Source organism: Sparus aurata, chromosome 13 (genome assembly GCF_900880675.1).
Source record: "Sparus aurata chromosome 13, fSpaAur1.1, whole genome shotgun sequence".
NCBI lineage: Eukaryota > Metazoa > Chordata > Actinopteri > Spariformes > Sparidae > Sparus > Sparus aurata.
Window position 1 is genome coordinate 29483283 of NC_044199.1, and position 22174 is coordinate 29505456.

Sequence of the window (22174 nt, forward strand, 5' to 3'; positions counted from 1 at the left end):
ACAAACATGACGGCTGCACTCAGAGTTGGACAGCAAAGTTGATAGCCCCTCTGCTTGGGTACTTGGGTGATTAGCAGACATTAGCTTCGTGTGCAGACGGCCAATGCAGTTAGTCATTGTTGTGAGGCAGATTTTACCCACAACACACAGCTTCTCTAGTTCATGATTCCAAGCAAGTTCTTCCCATCTGAAACGTGTCCAAATCTCTGCGTTTTACCACTTTCCCCTCGCCGTATCTCCTGACAGAAATAATGTTGGCGTACAGTTTGCCCACGTTTCGATGCAAAAGAGCAACGGTGCAACGTAACGTTGAACTTTTTTGTCCAGCCGAGGCCGGAAAATGAATAAGCAGCACAGGTTGCAAACTCCCGATTACACTCCGTCTCTGCGATCGATGCAGAATCTTCCAGGTCTTCATCGTAATGCATCTTAGAATCGATTAAACTTCCACACCACTACCCGCAACACACTAAGTACCTGAAAGTAACTCTCCACAGAAACACTAAGAGCAAAATGTTGGAAAATTCTCAGTTGATTTTGTTAACTCATACACCTGGCATGTGAGCGTACTTCCAAAAAAAAATCCAAAACAGGAGGGAAGCGTGCCCTAGATTTTTTAAGAAATATCCGCACCCGTGTGTTTTTTTTCCGCTTCCTTGTTAACACTAAATGCTTAAAATACTTAATCCAGCTTCTTCAGGCAAAACCTCGCTCTTTTTTCAGAGATAATTGTAAATTGATTCACCAGGAACCTCTCTGTCAGGCGTGTAGCCGAGCAGCCGCTAATTTCAACGTGATGTGTCTTGATGATACCTTTTTGGAAACGTCTCTCATATGAAAGCTCCAAATGGACAGAAAGCAGCCGCTCATCTCAGATGTTCGGGGCCGGATGTTGCTTCACGCCTTGCACACACCTTTTAAACTGTTGAGAGAGTCAGTCATGTGTCTTCAGCCTATTCAACAACACACTCCACCAGCAGATTTCTCAGTAATAGAGTAGCTTTTGGCAGCTCAAACCTTTTTACTTCTAATTGCCTTCTGTCACCCTTGATTGGGCTAATTGTTTTCGTTGCTCCGTGCGCTTTTGTTTTCTCTTCCTACCGTGGAGGGGAAGAAAAGATAATTTGCATGTCTGTGCTGTATGTGCGTTTTTTGTGTGTGTGTCCTTGCAAAGACTCAGTCATGTGTAATTTCATGAGCTAAAGAGCCGTTAATAGCAGACAGATTCACAAATAAACAGACGCACACATCACAACACTGGCTAGCGGATTTCTCCTCAATATGATAGTAGTGGAAATTTCCAGAAAAGAGGCTCCGTGTGTGAGCGTGTCATTCATAGAGACGCTTGTTTGGTGTACGTGTGTGTGTGTGTTTATGTGTGCGCGAAACACACCGCCCAGCCTTCAAACGATACAGCCCCCCCGCTGTGTTGTGTGTGTAGCTGCCCTCTGCCTTCAACCCCTAGAGAGAGGTCTCACACACACACACGCACACGCACACACACACACACACACACGCACACACACACACACACACACACACACACACACACGCTGAAAGACATGGAGCCCCTCTTCTAAAATGCCTTTTCATTTAAAGCTGTGATTTCTCCCCCATTTCCACTGAAGTGATTTCAACCGTTGTCAGTTTTCCATCTACTGGCTTTGAAATGTGAAGTAATTGGGGCTGGAATATGCTCATCTGGGAAAACTAGCAAGCTTAGGGCTGCATGTGCCTACACACACACACACACACACACACACACACACACACACACACACACACACACACACACACACACTCACATACAAAGATGGCGACCACTCTGACTTTTCAGTCTTTGGAGTATTGACAAACCAAGAGATGTGAGCATGGTGGAGGAATTGTCTGAAGCGCAACCTCATGTGAGCGTGTTGTGGTTGTGTGTGTGGGCATCAAGGTCGAGAACAACCCAATCAATTAACTACAGCGTTCAAAACTGGAAATCCTTCTGCCATCGATCCATTCGTACATCAACTGTACACAAGGCGCGAGCGTTGGCGGCGACAGCTGTGGCATCGTTGTCTGAATCCCACTTTCCATTGACATCCTCAATGGAGCGAAAATTGACCCCTACTCCAATCGAGTGTGCTGCACAAAAGACATCAATAATAAAAGAAAGAAGCAAGGCCGTCAGCTCGTCCTGTGGTTGAGCGGATGAGCGGAGGAGAGGGAAATCAGATAGAAGGACGAGTGGGTGACGAGAAAGAGAGGAGGGAGGCGTGACCCGCGGAAATCAGCCGTCAGCTTGTTAACGCAAGCGTGAAGGACAAAGAAGGAGGGCCATCCCGCAAATAGGAGAATGACTTAATGTGAAAGAGGTGGAATGGTTTTTGGAAAGAAATAAGAAGCGGAGGAAGGAAGGAAGGAAGGAACAGCTCTTTGGTGATGAGTGCTCTCCACTCTATTCTGCATGGCTGGTTGGCACAGGTCAATGACATTTTGGTTTTATTTGGTGGAGCAGGTTTTGAGGGCCAAAGCACTTCTGAATAGACTGCGCAGAGAGAGTGACTCACGCTGGGCTTAACAGTACTGTTTTTTCCAAGGAGAACAGGTGTTCCTGTCCCTGCTCCAAGGATAGACTCTCTTATACAAGAATATTTAGGAAATTGTGATCACTTTTTCAAATTGGCACCACCAAAGGTAATCCAGAGATTTTGTGCTACATCAAAAGACGCATTAGCCATGGTCTGCAGATGGAAATGACGACATATTTGGTTTAATGAAATGTCAGAATCAGAAATACTTTATTGATGATCGAAAGACTTGTGCAGGGATATCAGCTGTTCTGGTCGCCACGCCGGCCGGCTTCATCGCAATCAGCTGACCTCTGGTGCAAAACAATGCAGACATGGCATCAAACCTCTCACTTCGGAGAGGGTGCAGCTTAAATAAGTTACTAATAAAGTTAAAAATGGAAGGTGAAAGACTGTAAGAATAGCAGGCTGCATGTGCACTTACGTGGTATCAGGTATCCTTCTGACCTGTTTTATTTAGCCCAAGAAAACGTCTTCAGATTGCTTATTTTGGTATTGATGAAGAAAGTAAGTTCATAATAATTCTGTAACTAAACAGAGAAAGCAACATTTTTTTTTATCAGAAGCTGGACCCAGAATATATATATATTTTTTCTTTTCTCCTCAAAATGAATCAAGTGATACGTGTATTTTTTAAATATTTAGCAAGCAGATTTAAATCATGTAATCATATCAGAGCTAAATAAAAAAAAAGAGGAAACTGTGATAATAAATGCCTCAATGGCTGTTTAACCTCTGTATATAAACCAACAAAATACACTTTGTACTGGCGGGTACACATCTCCAAACATAGTCCATTGTTTATCTCACATGGTGCTTTGTATCTGACGTATGTATTTCTACCTGTCATGTGTTCCCTGCAGGTGAGTATAGGCTGTCCAGAGAAGATGGAGCCCATTACCAAGGTGTCCCACATCCCCGCCAGCCGCTGGGCTCTGTCCTGCAGCCTGTGTCGAGAACACACAGGAACCTGCATACAGGTACGTCAACTTTGCATCAGCTGTGACATATCAAATGAAGTGACCTTGGTGTGTTTAAATTGAAAGGTTCTGTTATTGTCTTCAGGTTTTTTTCAAGACTTATTAAAACATTTAGCTGCCCACTCTTAACTACCACCACTTTATCTTTAGGCTGTTAGGTTATTATTTGAACAGATTGAAAATAATTGTCCAAAAGCTTCAACTGTCTTCTATGTAGGAGGGATGCAATAATCACATTACATGGCTCTGTTCAGAAGCACCTCCTCGTCTTCCTTTCTTCTTGCTGTTCTTCTTCTCCGTCTTCTCGCTAATCTAATCCTCGTGCCATCTGTGTGCATCCTGTACATCTGGAGGTGTAGTTGGAATGCAAACAAGGGTGAAGAAAACCTGGGCAAAGTTTAAATTGTATATGAAATTCAATATTATGGTTTAATTTTTGGAGCGGCATCAAAGTTCAAGCCCACTCACCGTTGTACGCTCTGAAATAAAGCCTTAAAGGCGCACCCACGCACAAACTAGAAAACCTACATACACACGCGTACGCAAAGCAAAGTTCTCGCAGTGTTGTTGTATAATATAAACTCGGCACACACTCTCACTCCAAATGTCTCTCAACATCACAGATCATCGTAGTTCTTAGCCTCCCGCTGGGCGCGGTTGGATCCGTTTGAACCCGGCTGCTGAGTACGTAAACAAAACCCCCGCTGACACTCGAACACTAACCCACTTTACAGCTATTAGCCTGCGGACCATTCAGCGTTAAAAGTGCCCTAGAGTCGAACTGGATTTTCTCAATCCTGAGCTCCACCTTTGCCCATCTGTTTGGTGTATATGAACTTGCGCCGGCTCGAGTGTGTGCAGATGCTTGTTTGTGCAGTGTGGAGGGTGTTTGCTGTCACAGTATTGATGCTGTAGATTAACGGCGAGTCCTTGAGCCAGAATCCCTCTCAGGCAGAGTTTCTCTCTCGTGTTTCCCATGCTGGAGGCAGGCGGTTGTACAAACTCCCTTCCTGATCCGCTGCAGGAGTCCTGTGTAGGCTTTAATGTATAAAAGTATGAAACACAGTTACAAATCAGTTTGCTGTGTGGAAAGGTTTAGCCACAGGAGTGTCTGAGAGAGAATACAACAGAATATTGTCAGTTTTGATTTTCAAACTTTTTTACGCCTCTGTTCTGGCGATAGCCGTGGCCACAGGCATTGTGTTTTTTGGGCTGTCCCTCCGTCCGTCTGTCCCATTCTTTAAAATGCAAAGTCTCAAGAATGTCTGAAGTGAATTTCTTCAAACTTGCCTCAGATGTTCATTTTGACTCCCGGATGAGATTTTGGTGGTAACCCTTACCAATAAGGTCAAAGGTAATTTTACTGTGAAATCACAATATTCTATGTTCTGATCATTATTCGGCGCCACAGCTCAGGAACAGCAACTGGTGTGCTGAGGCATACAACCACAAAGTGATAATTCTATATTTTATACTTGAAAACACTAGATGGAAATTTATACTGGTAATAAAACAGTTTTATATGATCTCCTCAAGCAAATAAGACCATCAGAAGCAATAATTTATAAAATAAATTATTCTTTTTAGTTCATTCTATATAACATAGAATTTATGTTGGCCTTGTTACTGAGATTTATCTTGCTGTGAGAACGGTGGCTTTTTCTTTTTAGTTAGTTATTTCCAACGAAGCAATAGTTTATATATATATATATATATATATATATATTTTTTTTTTTTTCATGTCAGAGCCTTGAGGATGAATAGTCTCACAGCCTGAAGAAAAAGGCTGATCGGCAGCAGATACTTCTGTATTGACATACGGCAGCAAAAAAAAAAAAAGGCGTATAACATAGAATTTATGTTGGCTTTGTTCCTGAGATTTATCTTGCTGTTAGCTTCTTATTATAAAGATATAACATTACTAAGCAATGTTGATAATTTGTCAACCAGAATCAACAAAAAAATGTAGTATGTACTTTTGCTGGTGTAAGTCGTGGGCTGTCATTTAGGCCTGCCATCATAATTGAGCAAATTACAGTTGAGCATTTTAAATAAAACCTCAAACATGTAGATCAAAAATGTGCGAAGTGCATTATTTTATTCAGTCTAATGCATCTGTAGCAGACGACTTACAGTACGAGGGTCTCTGCCCAGTCGGTCAGAAAGAGTATTAGCTATCTTGCTCTAAAATCTTCCGCTTCAATTCTTCGGTCATTTCAGCCTTGATGATAACAAGCTTTTATTCATCTAAAGATACCTTGCTGTGTTCATTTCATGCGCTAGCTGTTCCACCCATAATGACAGTCGGCGTCGGAGTGTTCAGATCTAAATATTTGTATTTAACGACCTGCTCTATTAATTGGCATGCTCTCCAAGTGTAATGAGCCTCTTAATTAGTGCGTTATTAAAGGAAGGTGCACGGGAAAGGTCAACTAGTCACGCCTGTGCAGCGGAGAGTCCGTGTGTGAACGACAGTCTTCAATAATAGGACGACACAGTCAGCTAATTAGGAAAGCACCCTCGCTTCACGGTTAGTTTGTCTTCTTCACAGATTTTAGAGAACCATAACAGCCCTTCTGATTTAAACGCCTACAGCCAGGCTTTAAAAACTCATACTGTGCAGCCAAACATTTTGCAAACGCACAGAACTTCTTGTGGGAATACAACATTTTCAAAAATACCAATGTGTAAAATGAAACAAAAACATGAATTTTCATTTAATGAAATGCTACATCCATCCTCAGAGCTCAATATTTGAATTGCAGACTGATGCGCTCTCGTAAGGAGAGGATTTAGCTGGGCATAATGTTGTTAGGCCAACACCATGTGGGACGCCACATGAACGGCTACGTTCAGATAAATCCATGTCTGAGGGGTGAAGGAAGAAAACGTGAAAATAGAGATACTCCATGTCAGCCTAGATTCCAACTGGGCATTGAAAATCCTTGAATGTTTTCAGATTTGAGCGAAAGCAAAGGTTTTGAAAACGAATGAATAAAATATAGCAGCACAAATCATCAATATTCCTCAGGTGTCGGGCTCTCTCTGCAGCCAAGGATCAACACTTCACATCTTCAGGAAAACTGGGTGATGGATGTAGGCACTGCTGTATACTGTAGGTATGCTGTCAAGTCTTAAAATTCAGGATTTCATCAGGATTTCTTCACTTGAGAAGGACAGAAAAGAAAAGGAAGGCCTGAATTTTTAGGACAAATGTCTCACCGTGAAGCCTGTCATGTTGAGCTATGAAATTCTGTCACAACCGCTCCACATATTTAGAGCGGTTAGAAAAATCCTTGAAAATCCTTGCTGCTCAGTTTCCAGTTACCGCCTCTTAATTATTTAGAATGGCTGAGCAGATGTGTGTGTGGGAAGTATCGATGTTGTGTCTGTTTAGACACTAATTAGAACTGTTTGGACCGAGATTGTTTTATTTGTTTGAAATGGCTTGAACAGAAAACCAGACTGGATCGGTCACTTTATGGCGTTAACAAGATAACTGCACAGTCCAACAAACACGCTGTCGTCCACGTACGCCAAAAGCACAGAGAGTAAAGACTCAGCGTGTGCGGTGATGAAAACATTATTAATGAACCTCTTCCAGAACTGAGCAGGTGCAGTCCAAAAGGCCAGATGAGTATTACTGCGATGACTCGGCTCGTATCAAAACAACACGTCCGGGCGGCTCCATGCTGTGCTCAACCTTTTGCCTTTTGACACCAAATAAGTGATAGCAGCTGCAGCGGGCTTAACCTGACATTTGGGGAAGTTGGTTATAAAATGGGTCAACAGTGTACACCTTTGACTGTAATTCCAAGACGATGTATCTACAGCAGTGTTTCATACACGCTGGATTTGTGTTTATTGAATTGTTTATTCTGTGATTTAGTGGGTTGAGGACAGGTTTGTCTCATCGTAATATATATTTTAAAGTTTAAAGTTGACAACATCGGGAGACTAAACATCGAAGTTAATGTCACTTGTAAAAACAAAGTGACACTGAGACTAAACAGTTGGAAGTCTTTAGCTTCGGTAATTTGATGTATTTCCGAATTAGAAATAATGAGTGGTTGGAGTTTCGTTCAGTTATATCCCTAACATATGATTGGATGGTGAGAAAATGGGCATGTACAGAGATCTGCAGAGGACTGTTTGCTTCTACAAATGGCCTCCTTCATTCGTGTTGTTAGTTGTTCAGGCGGTGGATTAAAAGCATGAAATGACTAAATTACTACTGTAAATTAATTTGAAATCCAGTCACACACGAAGCTATCTTAGCTGTCAGTCACAACAGCCAAACAACATTTGAATGGATACATATAAGCTTCACTTCCTTGAAAGTACTTTCAATATAGTGCCCTTTTGATCTTTAAATAACCTGTGATAACTTCACCTAAATGCAAAGATATTTTACATTTTAGCAATAAACTTTGTCATCTAAAATGACATCATTGCACCCAAACTTACTGAACTTGAATGGGAACTCATCATCCAGACGAGACGACTCTGCTTGTTCCGAATGACCAATTAGAGGTCTTCCTCGTTTATAATTCCACCTTTTAGTACCGGGTCACTCTGGTACCTCAGCAGAAGGCTAGCAGCAAAGGCCTCCATACTGAGTGAAAAAGAGGATGGGAGAAACAAAACTAAACTGCTTTGCATTTTATTGTGGTTCCTTACCAAATAAAGAAAAGAAGACAGGTGAACTTTCTTAGGTTGCATCCTCACACAGATTAAATGTTGACCGGAAGACTGATACATTGGGATGATGAACTGGTTCACCTTGCATACCTGCTTTAGATCCAAATCAGTGTATTGTTGTTGGGGGTGTGACAGGGAGCAATGAGGATAATTGCAGCAGACTTAGCCAGAGTTCAAGGTAATTGCTGCAAAAACAGGATATAATAGCCTTTAAAGCCTTTTTTTGCCACATCTTATAAACCACATTAGGACATTTTCTGAGGCTCGGCACCAATTAAATACTTTTTATAGGGACTGTTTCTTGAGACGGAAGTAGGTTTTCATTGCAAGAATATGTGTGATGATTGGATGAGTGCATCCAACTTTCATTGTTTTACATGTTAAATCACCTAAAACATTTTCACTCACAGGTTTGCCTCTATATGTAATAGTACAGTAGGTTTTTCTGTTATCTGAGGGCTGCTGTGTACTTTACTTTTCAAAAGAAACTTTTTCAAGTTTCTGTGAGCGGTTAAGCAATTAAAGGATTAAAGGAGTGTGAGAGGGAAAAGTTGTTTGGTGAACAATGTTGTTTCCCAGATGGTGGAGTCAGTGGGATCAGTCAGGTTTTTGTCACCACTCTCATAAACAACACAGAGCAGAGAGTCACCATCCTGCATAACGCTGAACTCTTTCTGACAAATACAAGCAGCGACCTGCACTCGCACACGCACAAATGTACATGCACGCTGTGACAACAACACATAGCCACAAGGGCTCACACACACACCCAATCACACCATGCCTGGAGGGACTCAGCAGGAGGCGGCCTCTTAGTATGACCTGTAATGGATAGCACTGACACACACACACACACACACTCACACACAAGTTACCGAAATGTCAGCAGAAATGGAGGAACCGTGTTTGTTGTGACTTGGCTTGTTTTTTCTGCTTTGCTGCACTTCTGTTGGAACCTTGATAACACAAATGGACCGAGAATGACACTTAAAAACAAATAGCTGTGACAGAAGTGCCTGAGAAATTGAAAAAAGAAAATTGAGTGTGTGTGTGTGTGTGTGTGTGTGTGTGTGTGTGTGTGTGTGTGTGTGTGTGTGTGCATGGTGTTTCAAAGAGAGTGTTAAGACGCTCCAAGATAAAAACAGTTTGTTCCTTTTCCAATCTGCTTGTCTGCTTTTAATGAACCTAGACAGAATTAACACTGAAAAGGAATTTCCCTGTCACTGTTTCAACTTCCATTCTTACTTTTTTTCTCTCGTACCACAACCTCTGTGCATTCATTCTTATGGTTCTTTCAAAATATAGTAAAAAAATACTTAAACATTGCTGATAATAACTGACCAGAGACTGAACCAGAGAGAAAAAAAAAAGGCATGATCATATATGTTTAATTTGATATCTAGATGTTTGGATCAATGTCTCAAACTCAGTGCTTTAGTTGAAATTGTAAGAATTTAAGCCTTGTACATGTATTATTCACATGACTTAACATGACTAAAAATGAGACCTATCCCTTCTCTTTCTATAAATTTATACAAGCCTGTGAACAATTTCTACGGTCAGATTTCATACAGTCCAGAGGATTTGACTAATGCACATTCTCTTCACTCAGCTAACAGAGAGCAGCAGTTGCTAATGTAAGAAATGAGGTTCACTAACCAGCAAAACATTGAAGGTTCATGAAACACATTTAATCTTGTCTTATTTCTCAAAATGTTGAACTATTTCTTTGAAATATAGCGCACGCTGAAGGATTTATGTCAGACAAGACAACGGAAGTGTTTTTATTTTGGTAGGCTGAATGAAGTGGATGAGCTTAAAAAGATAAAAGCATGTCAAGTTTTGGGAGGGCTTGGTTACCACCCGCTTTACTTTCCCCGTTCCTTTTTTGCTCTCTTATTCTGTCTCTGCCTTTAACTGTGTTTCCTCTCATCCTTCCCCTCCCAGTGCTCCATGCCCTCCTGTATCGTGGCCTTCCATGTGACGTGCGCCTTCGACCACGGCCTGGAGATGAGGACCATCCTGGCAGAGAACGATGAGGTGCGCTTCAAGTCCTTCTGCCTGGAGCACAGCTGCACCGCCAGCAACAACGGTGCAACCATCAACAGCACCTCCAGTTTGGCCGGTGTGAGCAACGGCAACCACGCCACCGCCACTTCCACCACCAACGGAGCACAAGGCGCAGCCAGACCTGACTGGGCCGCCAGCGGTGTCAGTTCGGAGCATCGGTCCGACCAGCAACACCAGCCAAACAGCAGCAGTGACCCGGAGCAGAGGTCGGTATTGTATCCGGTGTCGGTGTCGGCATCAGAGCGAGCTGAGCGGGAACAGCTGGAGAGAGAGAAGGTGAGCCAGAGGAAACAGAAGCTTCAGGAGCTGGAGGATGAGTTTTACCAGCTGGTGGACCCCAGGGAGGTGGCCGAGAACCTGGCGCTGCCCGTCCCCCAGGTACGTGAAGCCAAGGAACTGATACACTAGCATTTATCGTATAAAATGGTAAGAAGTAACACTCACAGTAACAGCTACACCTCCGTGTTTACCAAAATAACTCTCCAGACAGTGAGTCAGGTATAAATAAAGTTTAAGCATAAAGCTCGACAGGGCGACAGTCGGGCTGAAAACAGCTCACTGATGAGATTGGTCAGAAGAGCAACACTTGTTCCTGCAAACAGGCAACAAGCATGCAAATACTGAGACAGCGATGTTGTCTCAGTGCAAACAGTTTGTTGAACCGTGAAGTTAAATTTCAGTCTACAAGAAAGAAGAAGAAGCCAAAGCTGCGTGTGACTGGGGACACTGGTTGGGAAGTTGAACTTTGATGTGTTCATGTGCGTCATGATGAAATGGGAGCAACATAGACGGTAAAAAAGAAGCATGTAATTGCTCAGAGTGCTTTAACAAAACATGACAGCTGTTTCCAGTGATTTAGTGACAAAGACAACAATTTTTCCGTTAAGTCAGACAGCACACGAACGCACAGAAAGTCAGGAGTTACACTTCCTGATCCGACATAACACAATAACTCTATGTCAGCGTTTTAAGAACTTTTGTCCATGTTGACTTAAAATTTTATAAAATATGTTAATGAAACATTATAATAATGACTAAAACCTTGATAAGGTCACTTTATTTGCCTGCGAGACTATTGTTCTGATCTTTACAGAGTATTTTGCATGCACATTCAATATTATATTATTCACGATTAACTTTGGCTTCCAGAGTTAATTAAATTTAATCAGATGTGATATTGATGAGTTGCACTTAGAGTGCCGGCTCTAGTGCGTCAAATAAAGTGCTCCCTATTCACAGGTAAACTGCCTGATAAATTACAGGCGTTTGTTGAGAACGTGCTGTAATTATCTGGTCTGTGCTTTCCAAACATGGTCGTTGCTGCAGGCTAGAGCTTTTGTTTTTGCGCCATAAAGAAAGGCTACACCTGTGAGCAACCCACTTTTATATGCAGAGATAGAAACCGCGAAGCATGTTTTAGTGGAATAATGGTTCGCGCTGATTACATTCGAAGAAGTGTAATAGAATAATTTTGTTTCAGATGCATGAGATTGATGTAAATGATCACCTTCAATGGCTTGAGCTAAATCATTTTGGATGTGTTGAATGAGAGGAAAGCGGACCACTGCAGCATGTTTTTGTCTCTTCTTCAAGGTGGACTTCTTATACCAGTTCTGGAAGTTGAAGAGGAAGGCCAACTTTAATCGACCTCTGGTGACCTTAAAGAGGGACGAGGTGGACAACCTGGCACAGCAGGAGCAGGACGTGCTCTACAGACGCCTCAAACTCTTCACACACCTCCGACAAGACCTGGAGAGGGTGAGTAGGAGATGTGCGTGCCATGTGTGTGTGTGTGTGTGTGTGTGGTATGCAGCGTGAAACTTGTTGCTTTTGTGTCTGTGTATTTGCACTTGTGGGTATATGCATGCTCAGTGCTTGATCCAGCCACTGTTATTGATAGTTAAAGGGTAATTTACATTTTTGAGAATGTTAATTAAAAAGATCAGTGACAGTATCATATGAAGTTGATTTTGGCTTTCATGAATATTAATGCTACATGAATGAATAGCCTGAAGGATGAAGGCATAATGAAATGGCTGAATGCTATAATGAGTGATTGAGCGATAGCCCAGCGTTGAAAATTCAAGTGAAAATCCACCCACCACACAGAATCGGTTTGGATTTTCCTGTGATCTGTGTTCACTCTGATAGTTTATTTACTATATGTGAAAGCCCGTCGGCACAGAGCACTCGAGGACATTTTTCGGGAGTGTTTTGGTGCTTGTGGCTCTGGGTTTGTGATAGACAGACTTCAAATTCAGTCTGAGACAACCCAGAGCACAGATTTAGCATATGGATGTCTCTTGGGATGTGAAAAATACCTCCCTGGTAGCACAGTGTGGGAGGTGCAGTGGTACCAACTAGAGATACTTGGGACTGAATCCTCTCTTTTTATCTGAGAGACTCAAGAGAAAAAAGATATGGTAATGTTTGTGCAACTGCGTGTAATGGAGAGGAAGCCTTTGATTTGGAGTCTGTCAGAGGGCACAAGAGGATGCTGACAAGGGACGCCACGCTTCTGTTGAGGGAGTTCAACACTGAGGTCCTCCGAATTAACAGCCTGCCTGATCTAAAACCAAGTAAAAAGGTGGTTAAGCATTGAGTTTCTGTGCTAGTCATGTACTGTGCATAATGACCACCATGTTCAAGCATGGTGTATATTTCAGTATGATCTATTACATGTCATACAACCAGAACACCTAAGACTAGAGAGCAATGATTATGTCATAATGTTATATAGATATGTCTATCCTCTAGGCTTGCTGCTGTAGTGGTTGTTACCGATGTTAGATGGTTTTCTTTTCTTTTTTTATCAATACTTAGTCAGACGACGGACATGTCAATAGCAAACTGAAGGTGTCTGCGCTGTGCCTGTAGCAGAGTCGTAGAAGGAGTCACATCTCACTTATCCCGTGTCGGGAGTAAGTATAATTGACTGACTAAGCGAAAAGCAAAAAACACCTAATTGGCAATATTTCAGATTTTAACCCAATGCTAATCGGGAACCTCACAACATCCATGAGGGAAACGGAGTTGGTTGCCTCACTGAGAGGTTGGAGGTGTGCAGCCTGACACCTGCAGCTCGTCATCAGTATTCACTGTCAACAGATGCTGAAATCAACGGTTGTTGACACAGTTTTGATGAATGAAAGCCACAAGTGCTGAACTCATTGAAACCATTGCATTTCCTGTGATTAACCCAATTCTAAATGAAAGTTAACTTTCACCAATTAAATGCTTTTAATATGAAGGTCCAGTAGGAAATGTTTGGTTTGCATTAGCAGTAAATTAACACAGCGCTCTACAGATGCAGAGCCTCTTTTCTTTGTTGTCAAGAGCTTGTTAGTTGGTGGGAAAATTTCATCACCGCTGCAACACTAGTCACCAACTGTTTACTTCAGGAGTTGCCACAGTCTGCGAGGTCACAATTCCAGAGGAATTTGTTCTCAGGAAAGTTGGAGACAATAAGTCGAAGGGGTTTTAGTTCAAAGCCCACTTGTGGAGCAGCTGCTTGGGAGTTCTGGTCACCTTTGCCCATCGTGGCAGCAAATTGTGAGCAAATGTTGTGCCTGTTTTTTGCTTGTGGGCAACATAAACTGTCAAGTGAAATAAGGAGGCCTGTTAGGCTTGGTTCTCCGATAAATCCGGAAAAGGCCGAGAGGCAATGGAAGGCAAGAGAGACAATGAAGAAAAGGGTCAGGGTGGACATGAAGAAGGAGACCTCTGTGGACAAGTCTCTGTCAAGGGTGGGGAAGATTCGCTCCAAGATGTTCTGGATATTGTTCGGCTGTCTCGGCTGATTCTTCAGTGCTGCTTGATGTCTCAGTCTTAATGCTAGACTGCAACTGTAACTTGCATGCACTACATTCTTTTTGGCTTCAAGGTTTCACGGTTCCTTACTGCAGGGTTACCCACCATTGCTTTTGACAGGGAAAAGTCTAGTCATCTCGGATTTATGTTTTTTCTGCCTTTTCTGCCAACAAAAATTTGAGTTTATTAATGAACAATGTAAAGCTTTAATGCAACTCGCGGCCTCTGTGTATTTAATAAATGCTTACTGCCCTCTCAGTACCTCAGCCTACACTGTAGTAGTATAGTTTTGAGGTCAGAATGCTGAAGTGTTTCCCCACTGCATTCAGTATCATAGCTCACACTTGGCAGCTGAATGCTAACCACTATGTAAATTTCCTTGCTCGGTTTTTGGGATTGGTTGCACGCATGCCTATAACCTCACTGCAGGCTCATGTTCGCAGTGCTCTGATAGTTGATTGGCATTCACTGCAGTTGGTGCTCTCAAAACCTCTTTATGACCCTGCAATCTACCCTACAGAATCTGAATGACGGCGGGCAGCCCACAGCCAAACACCGACTGCAACCTGAGTTTAGGGGGTTTACGGTTAATTCTGGTTTGCCAAGGACAGGCGGCTAGACGGCTGTGCTGCTTCTTATGTTTTGACAAATGTTTCGTATCATCACCGCAGTCTAACATACATCATGTGGCATTAGCTTACTTTCTGATACTAAATCTCCCAAAAAAGATTCTGTGCTGAAAATGTTTCCCCCACAAACCCTCCTAAAAACCAATGTGAATGTCTTTTTCTTTCAGCAGACTGTAAGATAAACCAAATAATCTGCTGTCCTAAATACTTTTTTCCTTCCGTTCTTTGGCATGTGATTTGATGCGGTGCAGTTGGCTTTGCCTCGGTATGGTTCAGCTTGGTCGATTTAATTTGGCTCACAGTAGGAGAAGCTTTTGGCAATTAGATGGCTGCATATCAACCAAATGACCCACCGCACTGCAACAAACGAAAAAGAATAACATACAAAACACCGGAAATAATTGGACAACATATTTTAATTGCTCATTGGTTCTCCCATTTAGCCCCAGCTGGTAATACCACTGGAGTTCTGATTAGGCTGATGGATCAGCGCACTTCACCCAGCATCCCAAAGGGTTAATTTGGCTTTTAGATAACAATTTATCACCTCTTAACTCGAAAAAAGACGTGAAAATGATTTCCCACAAAGCATATAGTCACAAAAGTGGGTTTGAGCAGTTTACAAGTGGCTGAAAGTTCAGTACGCAACTGGGAACAAAATAATGAAACCACCCACCTTTATACGCTGGGTGCACATGAGGTATTGAGTCTGCATCTGATTACTTGCAATATATTTTAGTTTCTGTGATTTAAACAATGCTCCAGAGAGGCTTTTGTTTCGTATAACTTATGTAACTGTACACATACCACAGTGGTCTCCAGTGGTCAGGGTTTATTGATTGCTTCAGGCCTTGCGAACCTCCTGACCACTCAGTGTATCTGTGCACTCCATAACTCTTCTCCCTCCAGACCACCCATTATTGATGTGCGTGTTGTAGAAGTCGACCGTACCACTTCAAGTCTCTAAGGTTAACTCTGTTTATCCCATCAATAAACGGTAAAACATTTGAAGGCGGTCGATAGAAAGTTAAGCTTTGATCAGACTGTATGTAAAGCAACACAGAAGCAACTGTCTGGGCAGGTCTGTGCACCTGGTTGTTCACTGATGACAGTGATGATGAAAGTATTGCATATGTCACAATGTCAACCAACCCAATACGATATCAAATCATATCTAATGTATTACACTGTGAGGCTTTAATCGTCTATTTCTGCCCCTTTTACGTACAGAAATAGATCCATCCAGCAAATATTAAGTGTAGGTAGTGGAACAAACCCTGTGTGGCCAACATCTCCAGTAATAGTACAATCTCTGTATTTGATTTGAAAGATCTTCCATCACTTAGGTCTTTTTGTGTTTGTTGCACAGCGTCCAGCTCTCTCTTCCGTTACGCACATGGTATCTCAAGCACTTCAGGCTGGAGTTTGTCGGGACTCATATCTCTGTTGTGGCGCTTATTAGCCCAAAATTGACGCAACAGTTGCAGATCAGAACACGGTGACATGTGTTAATGATTGTTCCACGCGGAGACTTTGTCATCAATGGGTGACGACTTGAACTGAGGAAGTGACAGCAAGCTGTTGCCGCTGCTTCGAATTGAGCGGCGTTCCTCTTTAACACTGCTCGAAGGTCTGACAGAGACGAGGATTGATTGTGTTTGCTGCTGGCAGGTCTCCCATGAGGACGATTGATCATGAATTGGTCAAGTATCGGTTGAGGGAGTGTTGACAGCTCACCGGTGCCAATGCTAGTGGCTGTCGATATACAAGCCATCTTTCTCTTCTTCTGTCTCCTTCACTTTCCTTCACCACTCTCATCTTTTCTTTTTTTTTCTTACTCCTGAAATCTGCACCTGTTTCTCACATTAAACGTTTATTGCTGGCCCATATTTTTAACCCATATTTGCCTCTTTTTAGCATTGTGAGTCTCTTTTTTATTATTGTTTATTTTTTTCCTCGCTGGGTTTAAATGTAAGGTCTTTTCCATGGAGATGGGTGTGTGTGTATTGTGTGTTTGGCATTGCGTTTGTGTCTGCGTGTGTGTGCACGTCAAGACGAGTGTGTGTATCTGTGCGCGAGAGAGTATTCCAATCATCTCTGATTTGCTGGCAAATTGAAAAATCCCCTCCATCCTTCCATCCCGTCATCCCTAGACCCCAACCCAATCAGACCCCACGACCAAACCCTCCAGCCTGCTGCTTTTGTGAATAAATGTGTGTGTGCATGTTGGTGGTGGTGATGGTGGAAGAATCCGGGGGCTAATGTTGGGGTGGATTATCCCCCTCCTCTTCCTCTTTGAAGTGCTGCCAATGGAACGAATTGCATCGTGCTGTCCCTAATGCACTGGTGAGCTTTCTCCATTTCTGTACTCCTCTCCTCTCCTGAGTGTCCCCCTCCTCCTCCTCCTCCTCCTCCACCTCCTCCTCCCCTTTCACCCACATCACCCGTCCAATCAGCGTGCAACATGTCGAAGCAATGTGTGGCACGGTGATTGGGTAGTGTAAGTTAGCTGCTAAATGTTGCTCCTTCTCTTTTTTTTTCTCGTTAGGCTTGTGTGGTGTTTTATAATCAGGCCAAAGATGCAGTGGAGGGGTGTGTGTGTGTGTGTGTGTGTGTGTGTGTGTGTGTGCTTACAGATACACAGTGATGATGCTTGACTGAGGCTGCAGAGGCTACTTATTTTGCAAAGGCTGTCAGGGCAAATCCCTGCGCCATTTGCCAGGATCTACCGCAGGATTGTCCCTTTACAAACAACTACATAGATCACACTGTGGAGGACTTCCTTTATATTAGTATAAAGTACTTAATACGCCAGTGAAATAGTTACTTATAGTTAGACTCTCTCAAACTCAAGTCACGAAATTGATTGTGATAACTTCAAATGAAGAAGACAAAACAAAATGAGTTAGCTGATGTTCACACTAAGTCTTAAACGAAAAAAAGGAGATATATTTGTGTGAATCAGTGAGATGAACTGGTGACAACACCTGTATAGCTGTTTCCCCTTGTAGCTTCATACCTAAGGGTGGTCTCAATCTTCTCAGCTAAATCTCAAAAAAAAGGAAAAATAACTCTTACAGTATCAAACTATTCCTCTTCTATAACTGTGCAGTTATGTATAGCAGGAGTTTTAAACACAAAGCAGTCATAGTTTAAGCACATAGCATCAGAAATTGTGGCGTTAAACAGAAAAATTGTGTTTATGTTCCTCTGTGTTAGGTGAGGTATTAGCACAGGTAGCTACAATTTCCAAACTATACCCGGCGTTAGTGCTGTGCTAACTATCAATTTTCAATAGAGTGCTGCACTCTATGGCTATGTCTGTTCTGAGTGTCGAGCTATATTTGGAATGTGATGATCGAAATCGTACAAAAAAATGTCCTCCCTACCGACTGGGTTAACAATCGCTGGCAGGATTTTGGATGAGGTTGAGGTCTGAAGCATGGGGTCATGGTTTTAGCTGAAGTGTGCAAAGGTTTAGGCAAGCAGGGAGAGAGCTGGAGCTAGGTGATAATGGGTTACTCTCAGAGACGAGGTAGAGTGCAGGCTGGAGGCTCAGGTTTTGGAAGCACAGAGGGAAAGGAGCAGGACTGGACTTTACAGTCTAAGTAAAGGGCTAAACACTGTAGGAGAGGTGCTGAAGCCTGGAGAGAAGGGTGGATGAATCAGAGGGGGGAAATGCCAGGTCTTGGCCCCGGACAGGAGACAGGGGAGAGCTGGGGCTGACGGAGGGAAAGCAGGTGTGAAAGAATCCCTTTTTCTTAGTCATTTCCTCTTGTATGTTTTCACATTTATAACTACTTGAGTCGAACAATTGCAGTTAGTCTTTTCCCTCCCGTCAGTACATCGGTACTCCAGCCAAGGCTGGCAAAGTGTCCGATGGCACGGTGCCGTTCTGAGCCCTGCCCTCTGCTCTCTTTCACTCTCTCACGGTAAAGACTTGGCAGCACACTCGGCCCAGCAGGTCAGCAGCAGTCCCACACCCAGGAGGCCCTCAGAGCAGAGCAGAACAGTACACTTATGAAACAGTCCACTTAAGAAGAGGGAGGGCAAGGGAAACTTTTGATTGTGAGTCGCTAACATATGTTTTATATATCTTCTTTCACAACAGAGAGTGTAGAAGGAGGGTAAGGGAAGAGAAATGGTATGTGATTAGAAGGAGGGGTATTTATGGGAGAGTTTAAGAAAGGAAAAGATGAGGCCTGAGTGTGAAAAAGTAGAGATTTTGAGGGGGAGAAGTTTGGCTTATAGAGAGCCAAACCTCAACAGAAGGCAGCAGTGGCAGCACCTTGAACCCTTAGCTGCAGGTTTGGAAGCAGCAGGGTTGTTTAAGAGTGACATCCGTCAGGTAGACGCTGTTGGTACACTCCGTGCCGAGGCGAGGGGGAGGGAAGCCCGTCAGCTAGTTTTCCTTGGCTACAGGTTACAGTTTCACAGTTTGTTTTCTTTCCACAACCCCCCCCCCCCCCCACCCACCCCCCGTGCTCCACTCTGTTTGAAAAGAGTGAAGAGGAAGTTTTGAAGCAAAGTGAAGAATGAGGGGAAAATATATGAATATACACAAGCTTGAGACCAGAAGTTGCATTCACAGTTGCAATGAAAATCCAGGCAAGGAAAAGTTAAAAAGAAGAATTTTCCACATCTGAAGAACAAAAAAAAGTTACTTGGCAGATGAGGCTCACTTGTGTGTCTATTATCTCAAGTCTGCCAACATCTATGGATATCCTACAATTTGTGAGGCCTGTGTTGACTCACATCCACAACTCGTAAATGCCAAGATCCACATAACCCACGAACGAAGTCGTCCAACGTCTCCAATTCCTTGTATTTTATTAGTTTTATAGCAGAAGTTTGTAGTTGGAAGAACCACAAAAAAAATCTTGGACTCGTCTCCTGACTTTTATTTCTTTACTTAACTCAAGTCTTTTCTGTACGATCATCCAAGGAACGCATTATTGAATGAGTCACTTTCAGTTTTTTTAGGACACTGACCTTTTTTATTATTTTCTAAATTCATTAATTGTAATTAATCCCTTGCAATCCCAGCCCTTTCTCGTGATTTAGAAATAAGTCTCACTCTTTACAACTAGTACAAACAGTGTGAGGGCTGTTGGTACATTTATTATGCTGCAGACAATTGATGAGGGAAACTTTGATTTGTGCTGGGATACCGATGACATGCAGATAAAGAGACAAATCACTGATAAGCATTTAATGATGTTTTTATAAATGCGTACTTGATCTCATAATCTACACCCTAATCCCTCAACATCATCTCCTGATCTCTTCAATCAAAATACTTTAAACTTTTCTTTCGTCTTAAAAGCATCAGACTCACTTAAAGTTACTTATTCCATTTACAGTAGAGGCAGTAATATCCTGATTTAAAGCGTGAAAGTTGCTCCAAAGATGCCGGATCGTACGCAACATCTTTTCCCTGAACTCTGCACTTCCAGTTCGTTACCTAGGCCTTCTGGTATGTCCAAGATTTTTTTAACAAAATTCCTCCAGAGCCACAGAAGACATTATAAAACTATTTTTGCTGGCTTTATAGCTCTTATAAACTGAATTTGACGAGTAAAATTGGTGGTATGCCTCAAATTTGAGGCAAACGTGCAAAAATGACCTCAAACATTACAGCGTTAACCTGATCGTGAGTGACTCTGGAAAAGAGCCTTGTCTTCTGGTACAAGTACAGCCATGCAACCCACATGGAATTGTGTGCATGTTTAAAATTTGTTGTGTTGCAAATCATACTCTTTGTGGCAATACTTTCCGTCATATGCGCAATAAACGGCAGGGATGCAGGCAGCAAATTCCGATGAAGGCAACACAAACAAACATGGAGGACAGGGAACGTGGCACAATGCAAGGGAACGAAAACCTAGATATTGACATTCCAACAACATTTTAGGGAAGACTGCTGGTACTTGCAGGGAAAACATAATTAGATTTTTGAGAAATAATCATCAGTAATGTGGTTATAATGAACAAATGGGTCGAGGCAAGTATAAGAACAAGTAGAGAAGTCTGTTAAGTTCATAACATGACTTCACTTTACTGTAATGCAGCCTTTTAAACCAGGAAAAGACAACAGTCATCCCACATCATGATTTAACGATGCTGACCAGCCCTAGTTGACATATTCACATTAAAGGCTCTCAAAGGAGTGTGTGCATTTTGTTTGTCAAACATGTCATTCAAAATGTGATTTTCGCATAGATTATCCATTGAAAAAACAGAAAATATCTTGCGTCATGACACATATTAATACCTGGATATGAAAGGACTGACATCAGGATATGAGGTTGTGGGCATATTGCACAGCACTGTGTGTACTGTACGTCTTTTCTCTTCTGCCTGCAGCTTCTCCCAAACTTTATTGCTCTTTTCGTAACCAGCACATTCAGTTCAGCTGAAGAAAAGAGAGCAGACAACAAAGAGAGACGCGAAGGAGGCAGAGTGTTGCAGGTGGTGAGAGATATGTCATTTGATTGTCTTAGACGTAACCTCCCGCACAGTCCCGACCCCTCTTTCGGCACCCTCACCCGCCCCCTCACCCGTGTGCACCATACACCCACCCAGCCGCTCATCTGGCATGAAACCACTTCTCGTGTTATGCAACGTTAGGTAGGGTCAGGGAGAGGACAGAGACATGGAAAGAGCGACACCGACTCTGGTGCTGTGCCCGCTTGGTTATAAGATCCTTTTTTTCTGTCTTTCAAACACACACACACACACACACACACACACACACACACACAGTGAATTTCAACTTACATGCTTCACTACCACTTACATGTACACACAAGGCCACGCACGCACACGCAAAATAATCACCCACATGCGTACCGACAGAGGCATGCATGGCTTGCATACACACACTCCTACACACTTACACACACATAACTGCCAGCGGAGGAGGGGGGTGGTTTCTAGCTGCGGGCCAGACGGGCCGAGTCATGCAGCAGACAGACCCACCCTGTTGGATCAACGTCAACCTGGCTCTGCACACACAACTCTGCTCCAAACCTAATACTGGCTCGCTACACACAACCGCTTCTTCTTCCTCCTCCTCTTCCTCTTCTTCTTCTTCTTCTGAGGCAGCTGTCCGTTTCAAGATGCTTCAAGGTACTGAGAGAGATCCAAGACAAGGGCCCTCTCTGTCCACCAGCAACGATTCCTGTTCAATCTCAACATTCGACAGCCACTTTAAGTGTTTTACCAGCCAACCAGGTCTCATTTGTAGATTTAGGAAGGGGGCTGGAAATCGTGGCTGGCTCGCTCCCAAAGTGACCGGTGGAGTAACGTAGACTCCTGAGGGAAGCAGTCTGGTTCTCGCTGTAGTTTATGAGCTCTCTGCTGCAGGATTTTTTTGGCCTGTACTCTTGCTTGCTGATGGGTTCTC

General features: G+C 42.9%; 1 protein-coding gene across 3 annotated transcripts in view; it reads left to right on the forward strand.

Annotated features, from left to right (window-relative positions):
* jade2 (jade family PHD finger 2) overlaps positions 1 to 22174 on the forward strand; it is a 210430-nt gene that overhangs the window by 117057 nt on the left and 71199 nt on the right. For all 3 annotated transcript variants that reach the window (XM_030437345.1, XM_030437344.1, XM_030437346.1), the window contains 3 exons: positions 3440 to 3556; positions 10205 to 10705; positions 11921 to 12085. In XM_030437345.1, the coding sequence (XP_030293205.1) occupies positions 3440 to 3556; positions 10205 to 10705; positions 11921 to 12085 (783 nt within the window). The remainder of the gene's footprint in view (positions 1 to 3439; positions 3557 to 10204; positions 10706 to 11920; positions 12086 to 22174) is intronic.